This window comes from Meles meles, chromosome X, assembly GCF_922984935.1.
Source record: "Meles meles chromosome X, mMelMel3.1 paternal haplotype, whole genome shotgun sequence".
NCBI classification, from domain to species: domain Eukaryota; kingdom Metazoa; phylum Chordata; class Mammalia; order Carnivora; family Mustelidae; genus Meles; species Meles meles.
The window spans coordinates 101,499,150-101,514,594 of record NC_060087.1 but is presented as its reverse complement, the minus strand read 5'-3'; the positions used below and the strand labels follow the sequence as shown (position 1 = coordinate 101,514,594).

Below are 15,445 nucleotides of genomic sequence, written 5' to 3'. Positions count from 1 at the left end.
GCTTTCAACTCAGGTCATGATCTCAGGGTCCTGGGATCAAGCCCCACGTTGGGCTCCCTGCTCAGTGGGGAGCCTGCTTCTCCCTCTCCCTCTATGTACTCTCTCTCTTGCTTGCTCTCTCTCAAATAAATAAATAAATAAATAATCTTTAAGTAAAAGATAAAGAAAAGAAAAAAATTGTTTTCTAAGAATCATTTCTAAACAATCAGAAAATAGGAGAGTTTTCTGAAAATATTGACAGGATTCTGAAGGGTCTGTTCTGAAGGCTGGTCCCCTCTTGGCCAACTCAAGCTGGGCTTAGATGGGCCTCCCTGGCCTCTCCAGGGATGTACTGGACATTTTCATCGATTATCTCAATGAATCATAAAATCCTAGAATGCCCAGGCTAAAAGGAATCCTAGACTCCAAGTCTAATTGAATCCTTTAGTTCTCAGGTGAGAAAACAGGCCCAGAGGAAGCACCCGACATGCCTAGGCCTCAGGGCTCATTAATAGCAGAGCTGGGACATCAACTCTCCAAAAATTGCTGTGGGCCTCACTGGAGGGTCAAGTTTTAGAGATGTTTATTATAAGAACTAAATACCTTCCTTTGTGGTCACAGTCCTCTCCAGATATCATTCAAGTTACTTTTTCTTCGTCATCTGGTCCTGCCATCGATATCTTATGGCTTCCCACTTTGACCTTTCTGTGCCAGTCATGCCCAGTATCCCATGTGATTCACAGCAGTGTTTCCCTCAAGGGGGTTGCCTGGACCCTCTCCCTCAGGATTGCCTGGGAGCTTAGAAAGCAAGCAGGTCTCTGGGCCCGCCGCCGCCGCCACCAATGAGGAGTGAGAGTCCCCGGGGCTGAGGAGGGCCCAGGCATCCATGTTTGACAGACAGGATGTTGATTCAAGCCCATTTCTCACACCCAAGTCCCTCCCTGTTGTAGTTGTTTTAAAAAACCTACTGTTCGGTGAGCACTTCCTTTGTCCCAGGCACGGCGCTCTTTTGCACGCAGTATCTCCTTTATTCCTTAGAGTCTGGCCAGGTCCTTCTCTGTCACTCTCAAGTGGGCAACAGAGCAGCGTCCGTGGTGGGGAGGGGCCGGGTGTCTCCCGCCCCCACTGTAATGCTCCTCCCAGGTGCTCCTCTCAGTGGGCCTTCTTCTGCTCCTAGGCCATTTTGACCCCAAATTCTTCAATTTTAAGGCAACTTGGGAGATAACTGCTCTCCAGTTTCTCACTGCCACTCTCCTTTCCCCTGAGGTGGTGACCCTACTGGGAAGAGCTTTGCGCACCTCACTGACTTCTTCCAAGTGGCAACCCTGTTCCTTTCCCTGCCAGGGAACCGCATGGCGTGGGGGAGGGAACGGATGGGCGTGAGAATGTCTTGAGAAAACTGCATTGGGCTCCTCTCTGCTTCTGCGATCAGAAGTGAATACAGGAGAAGGGGACCGGGAATCTTTGTTCTGCCCTTGGCCATCTGGGCCTTTCTCCCCTCCTCAACTAGCAGCCTTCTGGCCTGGCCTGGCTCCAGGCCCTCCTTCAGGAGATTCCCACCTTCTCTGCCCTCCTGGTGTCTGGAATAGCGCCAGGCTCTGGGCCACTGTATTTTCCAGGCGGTTGCTGTCTCGTGTCCCTGGTCCTAGCGCCTCTTCCCGTGGCCTGCTGGTATTGGTCCAGGAGCTTCTGGCTTCTTTTGTAGGCACTGGACCAAAGAGGTGGGACAGTCAGGTGTGAGAGCAGACTTGACCGTGGGGCAAAAGGGATGTAAGGGGAGCAGGGGCCGCCATGCCTCATTGTCCTGAGCATATCTTCCTGGGCCAGGGTTCTCAGGCTCTTTCCGGTGGTCCAGGGTCTGTGGGTGTCATCTGTCCTCCCTGCCCCCCCACCCCCAACTCACCTATGCTGACTTTCAAGTAAGTGCCTCAGTGCTCAAGCTGACAACAAACTATTCTGCCCAGCAGAAGGCCCCATCTTAAGGTGGGTCTCATCTCTCAGGCCTTTCATGATTCCTCCAGCCTTCTGCTACTTTAAAGGGAGCCACCCACAAAATCACCTTCTAGAACTTTCTGCGGCTACACACATTCCATTCCCGGATTCTTCCACCTGCTCTTTCCCTTCCCTCTCACCTTCCCTTGTTCTTTGACTTCGAGATCTTAGCTCTCTGGCTTAGTTTTGCTGTTCCCCTCCCTCCTTGGCAATGCACATTCAGGCTTCCTGTTCCCAGACTCTTGGGGCCTACAGACCTCTCTTCTATGTAGTCAGTACTCTAGAGTTTAGCCTTCGGGTCCTTGTCATAAAAACGTCATAAGAGAGCACGTGATAATTTAGTCTCACCTCCTCACGTTACAAGTGTGGGAACCGAGGCCACAAAGGTAATCTGTTGGAAGGGCAGAATCAGGACCCAGGCCTTCTGATTCCTACTCAGAGACAGGTCTCAAATCTTTAACGTGTGCTTGTTTCTCGTCAGTGGGGAGTGGGTAATTTTATGTAGAACACATGGGCCCTGGAGTCTGACGACTTCGCCCTGCCTGTGGACTTGCCTGTGACCCTGGGCAGTTACTTAGCCTTTTGGGATCCTCCCCACAGAATGGGGAGGATCAGGAATCAATAGTAACCACCTCATAGGATCGAATGAACTGATGTGTGCCCACATTAACTGTCCCGTAGGTGCTAACTTCTGTATTTCATCACTGCAACTCTGAACCCGTAGTAGGTCTGCAGAAAGACTTTGGGGTAGCAAAGAGAGGGGCCTTGGGAAAGAGAGTTCTGGCTTTGTGGCCTGGTTCAGAGGGAGTGATTCCAATGGTGGGGATTCAAGGCCATGTGGAAAGAGCAGGCAATGCCATGGCTAGGGGAAAAGGAGAGATTTGGGGATCAGCGAACCTTCGGGTAACCCTTCCTGTGACTCTAAGTGCACAGCTGCCTCTGCCTGGCTGTAGGGCTGTCTGTGGGGTTAAGGGCTAAGGAAATCTGGGGTCTTGGGCTCTCAGATATCACCTTGATCGAGAATGGGCAGGGCTCTCAGCTTCTTGGGTGCATCTTTATTTCAGGGGACATGTACCCTTTGGGGACAGCAACCTCCCCCCACCGGCCCCACCCCATCCCTGTTAAGGCACAGTGTGTCCAGAGGCCTCTGTTCCCTGTCCTTCAGAACTGGGAGGTCAGGGCTAGTTATCATAACCACAAGGCAAAGCTGAGATTGCCTCCCCTGGCCCCCACCCTGTGGGCTCAAAGGGCCTTAAGATGAAACCAAAAAGCTACAAGTTGCCTTTGTCAAAGGTACAGATGGTGCAGCTTGGCATGGGGGGGCATATTCCTGGGGCCTGTTTTTCTCCCTCCTTTAGCTCCCCTACCTCCTCCCCCACCCCTTGCAAAAAACGACTACCTGTGTCTCATCTTCTAGGGGCCTTTCGAATTCAAAGGTCAGGAAGCCTCTGGGCTGTAGCCCACAGGCTCCCACCAGCCCTGGAGAGCTCACACCTCGCGCCACGGCCACCACCTCCTTTCCTCTTTTGCCTTCCTTCCCCTACTTGGAGAGTTTTCACCCCCCTCCCAAACTGATGGATTATGGACTGCTAGGAGCTATAATAATACCAACTGCAGCAAATACCTCATAAAATAAAAAGCCACAGACACACTCTGCTTGGGATGGGCTTGAGTGCTGACAGAGAGGTCGGGTGCAGAGCCCTTGGTGCCCAACACACACTTGAAGCTGTGAAATCCATCCTTGGGGCCCCTTGACTCAATCCTGGCTTTCCCCTGAGTCCCCCAGGGCCCCCACGCTTCCTGCTCCCCTGGGTGGCACCCTACTCTAGCCTGGCAGCCCAGGGGCCCATGCAACAGACGTGTCCCCTTCAGTACGTGTGAGAGCTCATTGCAATACGTGTGGCTAGTGAACCGTTGGGGGCAGGATTCTTCATTGTTAAACTGGCCCACAAATCTTGACCCAGATGTTAGGGGCTGAGGGTGATTAGTTGTCCTAGTTTTGGGTCCTGTCATGGGCCAACATGGGAGATTGTTTGGGGGCAGGAGTGGGGGGGTGCATTTAATATTTATCAGATTTTGCTGAGTTCAGAGGAAGGAGAGGGTGGTGGTTGAACTTCGGGCTCCCCGGAGTCTTCCAGAACTGGGTTTGAGTCCTAGTTCTATTATTCCTTGTGCGACCTTGCACAGATGACCTCATGTCAGTGAAACTCCGTTTTCCCATCTGGGAAATCGGAATGGACATAACAGTGCCCAGCTCACAGGGCCGTTGTGAGGATTTGGTAAAGAATGTACGTAAAATCGGTTTTCACAGTGCTTACCTGGCACTAAGTAGGGCTCCGCAATTTCATTAACACAAGGCTAACTGTGTAATATCACTTGCCCCTGAACTGCAAGAACAGAGACTTTAATCGTAGGATATGTGGGCTGACGAGACATAATGAGACTCCCCAACAGCTAGGCTCTGGGGCCACTAGACAGATGGCGGAAAGAACCTTTCTGGCCAAGCTCTTTACATTTGCAACCCTTGGAGGATGGAAGGTGTTAGGGGTGGCCTGAGTTGGGTCTTTCTGAGCTTCTACTGGTTTATTCGGGGGGGAGGTCAGTGGGGCGCAATGGGGAGGGAGAAAAAGCAGACATGGAGGCAAGGTAAAGAGCTTTTAAATGGAAGCCTGGGAGGAGGACAAGGCACAAAGAAGGAAAAAGAAGGAAGAAGAGGAGGAGGAGGACAAGTTGCAATCCAGGACAGCTGTTGTAGCTGCTCCCCTAAGATAAGGGGGGTATCTTTCCTCTTGCTCTCTCCTGGTGGTGGGACGTATCTCCACAGGAATTCTGAGCGGTCTTCCCACCGAGACATCTGTTTTTTGGGGGCCATCTCCAGTCTCTGGGACAAGGCTCCACGCTCCCAGGCTGATGATCAGGGTGCTAAGAGATATTCCTGAAATAGACTTCCCTATCTATGGTAGGGATGTGGAGGGTGGCAGGCTTGCATTTTTCTCTGGCCTCCTCGAGTGGGAGAAAGGCCCAGGTGACAATTCTTCTAGAGCAGGTGTCCTCGGCAGGAGTCCCCTAGAGCATGCTTAGACATCTGTCTGACAGTTGTGGCGGTCATACGCCTGTAGGTGAGGGTGTGGAGTGTAGAGAAGTGACCGTCTATCCCTTGTCTGTCTTCCTCCTGACACCTTTGGGCACTCAGAGGCATGGCTTTGTGGAAGTCACTGAAGATGTCACTGAAGGGGGCCTAAGGCTCCCCCCTTTTTAAAACCATGCGGCACTTCCTGCTTCAGGCTAAGGGCTCTCTGAGCCAGACTAAATGGCCATCAGGATTGTTTCCCTCCACCCAGGATATAGGCAAGCAGAAGTTCTAGAGCTAACTGGGCTGGAGGAAGGGAGCAGAAAATCCCGAGGGCTGTTTACCAAGTTCTGTGTTTCATCTTCTGTGGCTCTAAACCTACCCTGCTTCTGCCTCCTTCCTCAACTAGAGCTGACTTGTATTCATTTTCTATTGCTGTGTAACAAGTCATCTACGTTTCTGGGTCTCGCACAACACGGACGTACCCCCTCCTGGTGTCCGAGAGTCATGTGTCCCGGCACTGTGTACATCAGGGCCTCAGCTGTGGCTGAGGACTCATCTGAAGTCAGAGCTTTTCTTCCGAATGGGCTGGTGGGTGGCAGAATTTAGGCTTTGGAGATGGTAGGGCTGAGGTCCTCTGAGGCTTGTTCTCAGCTACTGGGGGCCACCTGCTAGGCCCTGCCACGTGGTCCTCACACCCTATGACATAGCGGTTTGTTCCTTCAAACCCAATAAGAGAGTATCTCCCATGGCTTCAAATCTCTCTGACTTCTCTATCTGACCTCTGGACACGTTTTTTAAAAAGAGCTTACCTGATTAGGCTAGGCCCACCCAGACAGCACACCCACTTAGAATTCTGCCCACCACAGACTCTACTTCTGAAAAGCATTTCAGCCTACCCAATTATTTTCTACAAAATGAGGCCAGCTTCTTTCCATTAACATTCCCTACGCTGAGAAGGTGGCAAAGCTGTCAAGCAAAATCTGCTGAACCTTTGAACTTGAACTAGGCTGTGGTTAAAAAATTTCAACGACCTTGGAAGACAGGCCTTAGTCCCTTGTGGTTTCTCTCCCCCCCCCCCCACCCCCAGAACTCTTGTTTAGCCCTCAAGTCAGACAGTCTGAGAAGCAAAAGAGAACTGTGAGGCCTAAGCCTCCAGGGTTGGCCAAGGGCAGGTAAGCATTTAAACGACAACTGATCGTGAAACTTTATATCCCTGCTGGGCCAGGCTTCCTGACGACCATTACTACATGAATTTATACTCCCTGGAAGTGGTTCTGAAGGCCTCTCATTTAAGGATAAAAATGTCCTTTATTTCATCTTTCCCTATTCAACTTGCCAGCTTTTTCATGGATTTCGTACTGAGGGGATTTTTGCCCACAGTGTGTTTTGTATTGTTCCAGGGTGTTTGAAAAGGGGACCTCTTTCCCTACCAACTTCCTGGTGTCGGAGCAGCAGCCCCTACTCCCTGCTCTTGTGTTCACCCATCCAGAAAAACATGCAGCGAGTGCCTTCCATGCGCCTGGCCTCGTTCTAGGTGTTGGTGACATCTGGAGAGGCAAGATGTGGTCCTTGTCTTCAAGGAGATATCAGGTGGGATGGAAGCATGCAGAAAGGGCCACTAGCATGGGGCTCGGGTGGTGACCTGTGAGCTGGGTCTGGAGGAAAGGGTAGGATTTTAAGGATGTAGGGATGAGAGAGTTGACGTTCTAGGCCAAGTGGACAGAGCACTGAATTTGACAGCATATGGTGCATCTGGGGAATGACAGGTAATTCTGGATGTGAGGGTATGAGTCGGGGGTGGACTTCTAGTACAACGGAAGGGGGCAGGGGACACCAGATTGCTGAGGACTTCGAGAGTCAAGGACTTGGCTCCCATCCTGCCGGAAGCAGGAAGTTGATGAACTAGTTGAAACCAGGGAGGCTCACGGTCAAGCTGGTATCTGAGACCAAACATTTGTGACTTTTTTGAGATACCGATGAAATGATAGCAGTTTTTGCTAAGTATCATACACAAAAGTATAGAGCAGAGGAGGTGACCCAAAGGCTGCTCTTAAAGAGGCTTAGTATAATGAAGGAACCAATACACCTTAGATTTATATTAGCTGTCCTGAGACACGTGAAACAAATGCAACGATGGGCGCCTGGGTGGCTCAGTTGGTTAAGCGACTGCCTTCGGCTCAGGTCACGATCCTGGAATCCCAGTATTGAGTCCCACATCGGGCTCCCAGCTCCATGGGGAGCGTCTCCTTCTGAACTTCTCCCCTCTAATGCTCTCTCTCACTCAAATAAATAAAATTTAAAAAAAATTACAATGATGCCTCTGTGAGGGGGATACTTGGGAAGCAAAGCTCTGGTTAATAAAGTCAGCCCGAGGGCGAGGGGAAAGGAGTTTTGCCCATGGTGGAAGGCTGTTAAGTAGGAGGAGGCAGGGTATCTGTTCCTGAAGCTTCCTCCGTGAGGTTCTAAGCTTAGCCCAGCTGAATAGAGCTCCACACCCAGGGTTCTTGTGGCTGGGACACGTAGGAGTGGATTCTCTACACCAAGGACAGGAGGGGCCCGAGCGCGCTTGGTTCTACATAGACAAACAACCTAGGAGTGGGGCCAACCTCACTAAGAGAGAAGGAAGGCCCTGCAAAGCTGGGAAAACAAGGGGATCCCTCCCCCTGGATACGTGCTCCTATAGCTCGCCTCTACTTCTAAGAAATTTCTGACCACAAAAATGGCTCCTGTGTTACTTCCCCTTCTTTTACTGAATTGAGACATTCGTGCACCAAACATTTATTGAGTGCCTGCTGTGTGCTGGGTACCATTCTAGGGGCTGGGAGATCCAGTGATGGGTAAAATACACAAGGTCCTTGACCTTATGGAATTTACCTTCTGCTAGAGAAGACAGACAAGAAACAAGTGAATTACTATAGAATATGATTTTAAGTACCACTGAGGGCTGTAAATGTGTTAATAAAGAACCATGTGATGGATAGAAACTGTAGGCTCCAGCCAGGATACTCATGGAGGTCTTCTCTGGGAGGAAACATCTGAGCTGACTTGAAAGCTACAAAGGAGCCAGCCATGTAACTAGCCAGGGAAAGAGCCCTCCAGGCAAAGGGAGCAGCAAGTGCGAAGGTCCTGAGATCAAAAGGGGCAGGGTATGTTGGGTGAGAAGGCCAGTGAGGCTGCAGCAGAGGGAGGAAGGGGGGTGGTGGCAGGATTGGTTGTCAGGGGGGCATGAGAATGGGGCCAGATCACATAAAGCCCGGGGGTGAGGGTGGGTAAGGAGCTGAGACTTCGAGCGTGCTGGCAAGCCACTGGGGGTCTTTGAGCAGGGGGCTGGTGGGACTAACATGGCCACTGTGTGGAAAGTAAGGAGGCAAAAATGGAAGCCGGGAGATGGATTAGGTCATTGCCACGATGCGGCAACCAGATAATGGTGGCTCAGACGGGGCCAGAGATGGCCGGATTCCAGAAATACGTGCAAGGAGGACTCCCAAGGTTTGCTGTTGGATTAGATGTGGCATAGGATGGAAAAGAGAGGAATCAAGAGCTCCCAAATTTCAGTCTGAGCATTTGGTTAGTGACATTTTTCAGAGCTGGGGAAAACCGGGGTAGGGGGAAAAGTGAATATGAGGGGAAGTAAGAGTTCCACGCAGATGTTGGCTTGGCAGTTGGTTATAGGGCTATGTAGTACAGAGGTGTATAGATGGTACTTCAAATCTGAACAAGATCATTTAGGATGTGGTAGCCACTAGTCACATGGGACCGTCAAGCACTTGAAATTGACCAACTTGAATTGAGAGGAGCTGTATGTGTGAGATGCTAACTGGATTTCAAAGACTTAGCATGGAAAATAAAAAAGAATGTAAAATATCCCCTTGCTATTAGTTTTATGATGATTATCTGTCGAACCACTACTATCTTGGTTCTATTGAGTTAAAGAAAATATGATAATGTTTGGGCTCTACTGAGGTCAAAGTAACCCCCCCCCCCGTTTTCTTTTGCTTTTTTTAAATGCGACTAACTAGGAATTCTGCAATGACACATGTGGTTTGCAGTGGTGGCTCATGTTCAGGTTTCTACCAAGAAAGAAGTCACAGATAAAGAGGGCCAAGGACAGAGGCTTTAAGGGCTACAACATTTCATATCCCGGGAGAGGAGAAAGATAAAGCAAAGGAGTCTGAGAAGTATCAACCAATGAGGTTGGAAGAAAATCAGGGAGTATGATGGTCAAAAAGGCAAAGTGATAAAATTATGCAAAAAGGAGGGAGTGTCACATGTTGCTGGGAAGTCTGGGAACTGCTGTGGCATTCAGTAAGAACCCTTTTGGTAGAGTCCTTTGGAAGGAGTTTGGGTCAGAAGCCTGAATTCACTCTCTGAACCCAGGAGACTAAGAAGTGAAGACATAAGGATAGTAAGTATAGATGACACAACTTTTAAGTTTCCCTTAAAAGAGACAGGGAGAAATGGGGTGGTAACGGGAAGAGAATTTCAAATCAAGGGGAGGCATGTGTGTTTCACTGTGGTGGTTTGTTGGTTGTTGGTTGGTTGGGTGGTTGAGACAGGGAGACAGTTCAGCTGATGGTGGTGTTGTCTACAGGGCCCTTGGGATTCACTTAAGAGGGTGAGGCAACGGTGCCAGGAAGGATGGGAGACAGTCTACCCTTGAGAGTTAGTCAAATTGAGTAATTCTACTAAGTGCTCTAAGGGATTTGGATACTGCCAAGATGTCCTCTTTCTTTGTTCTCCCTCTTGACTTCTGTACTTTTCTCTTTGGTTGTTGCTTCGTTGTCTTCTGCCCCTGCCAGTGTTGGGTTAAGGACTATAACCAAGACCATGGCCTGGTAATTTGGAAAACATGCTCCTTTTCTATGGACTTCTCCAAAGCTCAGAAAGAGTTTATTTCCCCAGTGTCTAAAGCCTTCCTTAGTCTTGGTGGGGGTGGTGGTGGTGGTGCTGGTATGTTTTTAAACTGGTCCAGGAACTCACCCATGATGTGAATTGCCACTGGCCCAAGGAATTCTCTAGTCCTCCCTTGTAATTTCTGAGGCAATTCTGAATTTCTCCATCCCTTTGCTCCTCCCAAATCTCCAGGTGGAACGTGTGTGTGTGCATACGTGTGTGTGTGTGTGTGTGTGTGTGTATGTGAGAGAGAGAGAGAGAGAGAGAGAGAGAGAGAGAAAGAGAGAGAGATAGAGAATTTGTGAGCATTGTATGGGCTTGGGATTAAGTCATCTGCAGGCAGAACTGTGATATTGGTTCATAGAGTTTGAGTGACTTGAACATAGTGTCAATACTTTTCAGCCAAGGCCGGCCGAGACACACCTGTCATCGAACGAGTTGGGTTTATTACTCACCACGGTAAGAAAGAACACACACCCTGGGAAATCACAGGACTTCAAAGTGAGAGGGTCTGAAGCCATCTTGACAGCAGGGCCCTGTCAGCCCTCACCGTGGTTTGGAAGCATTCGCTTTCCAAGGCCTCAGTCACCCTTGCTGGTGACCTCTCAAGTTGGCCTTAACCTCAGAGCCCACGGGCATCCCTCTCTACTTCCGGAGATGTATGGGCGGGGGGTGGGGGCGCATGTGGCTGGGGGTAGGACAGGACCCGCCTGGAATCCATCCACGAGACAGTAATGGCAGTTTGACTATGTCTGGGGGCTGAGCAGATCGGGGGTGGGGAAGGGGCTCCAGAAACTACCTAACCTCCACCTGATGGTCCTTCAGCTAGTCAGATCAAGAGCCTTGGGGATTTCTTATGAGGCCAGTCTCTGCCCGCCTCTTTACAGCTTCCCATGAATATAGCATCCTTTGTCTGGGCCAGGGTGCTGCTCAGATTCCCCCTTCCCAATCCATATAAACTCCCATTAAAAATTTCAGTATTGATTTTTAATGATCTGGTTGTCCACAGACAGGTTTCCCTAGACCTGTCAGGTACCCCCAAGCTTTTGCTAGAAGGTTAGATTGAAGGGAAAATTTACAGTTGATGCGCAATCGATTATCTGTACTGGTGGAGATGGGTGATTCTCCCATGACGTAGAATCAAAGTCATGGGAGAATTAGCCTTTTGATGGTCACTTGGATGGCTTCCCATTTTTGGCTATTTAAAATGATGCAGTGATGAATTCTGGCATGTATATATCTGTGTATTTGCCTGTTCTAGACATTTCATATCCATGAAGTCATGATCTTTTTTTTAAAGAAGGGTAATTCTCTCTCATGGCAATTCTTTCTGTCTGGTTTTCCTTGAATGGTTTAAGAATCTAATGGAAGGATAAGGAGTGAGGTAAAATGAGTGTGTTATGCCCAGGATATCAAGTGATGATCTTTTGCTTTTTCACTCAATATTTTCCTTTAGTGATCCTACTATGGCTGAATCCCTTAGTGAGGTTTCTGGAAGTCTGGAAGTTCTGGAGGCCAACGATGAGGGTAAGTAGCCCAGTGGAACCTTGCCAACTAGAACTAGATTTGTTTACTGTGTTTAACTCCTAGGAAAAAAATGAAGTCAGAATCAAGCAAGTTCCTATCAAATTTCTAATAACCTTAGACTTAGTCTGCATTTACTTTGCAATTTTTTTTGGTCTCTTTTTCGGGGGGATCCAACTCTGATGTCACAAGGTTTGTCTGAGGCCCTGTAATCTACTTTGGGGATGGTTACCAGTTTCTACTTACTAAGGCAGGAAAAGTATTTCTGCTTAATCAGAAAAAAAAAATTAGAGCAGAACCATGATCTGAGAGATTCAACTGAGGTTTGACTGTAGACATAATCCAGATTTAACCAACAGACAAATTTGTGGTTTGAAGAATAAAGAGGGAATACAAACAAAAGATGTCACCATAGGCCTCTGTTAAGTGGGACTCAATTTACAAAACTTCTTTTTGTAAAATTTACTCAGACGTGTGCCCATTCCCTAAATTGTTGGGCTACCTAGGACTGATATGTGACTGTGAGTGAATATCAGTTCAGTGAGGCAAAAGTCACTAGACAATGATAAACCTCATTGACATCCCCCATCCCCACTGCTGCAAAGGAACCATCAGGCATAAAATAAGACGTTGAATTTAAAGACAGGACTAAATGCAACAGTTCACGGGGTTGTTTTCAATTTTTTAAAAAAGATTTTATTTATTTATTTATTTGACAGAGAGAGAGATCACAAATAGGCAGAGAGGCAAGCCAAGAAAGAGGAGGAAGCAAGCAGAGAGCCAGGCAGAGAGCCCAATGTGGGACTCGATCCCAGGACCCCGAGATCATGACATGAGCCGAAGGCAGAGGCTTAACCCATTGAGCCACCCAGGCGCCCTGTTTCCAATTTTTATTGAAGTAGAGCGTGATGTGGAAGACTTGATTTGGAAGAACAAAATGGAACCTTCTTGTGGCTTCCTAGAGCCTGATTTTACTGCTGATGTGGGGCTGATGTGGAGTGGGGGGATGTTGAACCTGGGGCATTGATCCTTGAGGGCAGGGCCTGGGTCTTCGTTTTGGTGTCTACCATTGTTTAGTACTGGGTCTCAGAGAGAGAGGGACTTTAGACACCACAAATATTCAATCAATGAATGGATTAAAAAAAAGGAATGATGGGCCTCTTCACCAAGGCAGCCCCCTACCAAACCAACTGACCTATTGTTTTGGATATGAGCTAGACAGATGGCTACAAAAGAAGGTGGCAATGCAGTATGTCTTGATGAAGAGTGAAGGTAAGGAAATGCCTTTTCTCTGTTTGCAAGATTTTGTTGTTTAAAAGCCCAGACAGTTGGGTATGTTTTTAGAGCTAGTTGTTGCTGGCCAGAGGATAGTGTGGCTGTTTGGAGGCTGATGGAGAGAAAGGCCAGTTAGGAATGTTTTCTTTCTAAGCGGCAATGCAAGAGAACAAAGTCACTGTCATGAGATGCATTTTTAAAGCCTATCAAGTTCAATCCAGGTTGGCTGCCTGTGTGCGCATTGGATAAGCAAATATACGACCCAGAAGTGATGATTTCTTCATTGGAGTTAACTGTGTTTTGTTGTGGCATGTGATACATTGTCCTCATTGGATGAGGATGTTGAGAGCTCCTGCCTGTTTGGGAATAAGTAGTCCTTGGACTTGGACAGGGAATTCAGTGGCTTTGTTATAGGAAAATTCCAGAAGCTGGCAGTGGGCACCTCACTGCCCACTACTGTGGTGCCTGGGGGCGGGGGGGAGGGGGCACAAATTCCCCGGTGCGGAAGTGACCTACATAAACATTGCTGGATACAAACGTGGGCTGTGACCTCTACGTCTACCGGCTGCTTATGTCTATCTAGCTATTGGCACAACAGCAGCTTTTGAAAACCAGCCTGGGCGGCGCTCAGCTGCTGACGATTTAAAGACACCCTTTTTGCAAAAGAGAGCTTGAAAGGCAATATAGGGCAACTGTTTCAGAGTTCAGTGGGGTTTCAGGAAACATAACGTGTGGACCGTTCCTGGACTGGTATCCACTTCCCAGGGCCCATCTACACACATGGGGTCTGATGTTGTTGGGCTCCAGAGTCTCCCAAGCCAAAACCATCTCTGCCAACAAAACTCTTACCCCCTATCCGGTCCCCCAAACCTGGTCCAACCCCAGTACTCAGAGCTATCCCACAGGGATGAATGGAAACATTGTTTTCCTTCTAATGCCCACAGTTGAAAGAGATACACAGTACTTAAGGTATTTTGGATCCTCATGGGAAAATAGATTGGTTTTGGTCAGCAAAAATAGAAAACTGGGGGGAGGGGGACGGAAACTGAAATACATGCATCATTAATGCTTGTCCCTGGTAGAGTTCTAAAGTCACTAGTCATTTTGCTGATTTAGGGACATAAAAAGGTGTTGGTGCCAAATTTTGTCTGCCCATACAATGATTATGATTGGTACATTCAGTTTTAGAGACCGAATGTTTATTAGAGGTGTTTTTATTCAGTTATTAAATGTTTGTAGATTGCATCGTAAGTGCAGCTACTAACTGCTGATGCTCTCCTCTCTGCCTTTGCTGGTTTGTGAAAAGCAGGTTTGTCCTCCTCCCATCTAGTCAGGGATTTTGCAGCAAGAGGGGCAACAACCAATATGTTTCTAAACACTCTGAGCATAAAGTTGTTCCTCTTTTAGAAAACCGGAAGGACATCTCCCATCAAGAATCAATAAATCTTATTGGTTCTGGTTGAAAACTGGCAGGGACTTTTACACCAGAGAAATAGGCCAATACTACAGATAAGGGCATTTCCCCCAAGAAATCCAGTTGATAAATCTTTTCCAGCAAAGACTTGACCGTAGCAATCAGTACAGTAGAGTAACTCTCAATCATTTTTGAGCCACACCCAGCATCTTTCTAAATAATTTTTCATTATAGAAATTAATTGAATTTTTCCTGAAAAAAACTACAGAAGGAAACTTGAAAAAAATATGTTTCCTTCAGTGTCTTAGTGTTTTAATCTTTCTATCTGCAGGTAGAATTGCCAAGTTGGTCCCCATCATGACCCTATTTAGATACATCCTGGTAGATGAGAAATAGCCCAACCCATCCCAAACAGGAATTACTTAAGGAGAGATTATCAAGCACACAGTCCTCTGTCTTCTTGCATTGCCCCACCCCATGCCAGTTTCTGCTTCTAATCATTATACTGTACAGATCACTATTGATTGATAGACATGGGGTTGCTTCTCCTTATCTATAGATTAATAGAACTGATAGATCAATTGTCCAGATATAATTGACTCTGGTCTTAATAAACAAGTAATTATTGGGGCACCTGGTCGACTCTGTGGATAGAGTATGCAACATATTGATCTCAGGGTTGTGAGTTCAAGCCCCATACTGGGCTTTGAGTTTATGTGAAAACAAACAAACAAACAAACAATTTTTTAAAGAAATGAGTAATTATTGATTCCCTAGCACTAGCTCACAGTTACTAGCACTTGCACCATGCCAGATCCTATGCTAAGATCTTTACCTACACTTTTTACAACTTATATGAACCCTGACAAGGGCTAGTGTTTAAATTATTGGATGCTTAAGGATAACTCTGCTTGGTGACCTCAATTTAAGGGAAGTGACAGATGTCCCTTGGGTGTATGTCTTTCATGGTGCTGGTTGCTGAAGGGGATGTGAAAAAGGGCCTGCTTACAGCCTTGATGTGGGGGATGGTAACTAAGACACAGAACTGTATCTTATTCCTTCCTTATTGATACCCAAAGCATAGTAAGTGCTCGGTCTTAAATATTTGTTGGATGGAAGGATTGGTGGATGGATTGGTGGATGGATGGATGGGTGGATGGATGGATTGGTGGATGGATGGATGGATTGGCAGGTGGATAAATGGATGGATGTTTGGGTTGGTGGGTGGATGGATAGATAGATGGATGGATAGATGGATGGATTGGTGAATGGATGGATGGATGGATGGATGGATG

At 47.8% G+C, this 15,445-nt stretch overlaps 1 protein-coding gene across 1 annotated transcript in view; it reads left to right on the top strand.

Moving 5' to 3' along the window:
* Positions 1-11,403: 11,403 nt before the first annotated feature.
* The window catches only part of KIAA1210 (KIAA1210 ortholog), a 47,715-nt gene continuing 43,673 nt past the window's right edge, over positions 11,404-15,445 (top strand). Inside the window, exon 1 of the mRNA XM_045994815.1 lies at positions 11,404-11,464. Coding sequence (XP_045850771.1) covers positions 11,404-11,464 — 61 coding nt within the window. The remainder of the gene's footprint in view (positions 11,465-15,445) is intronic.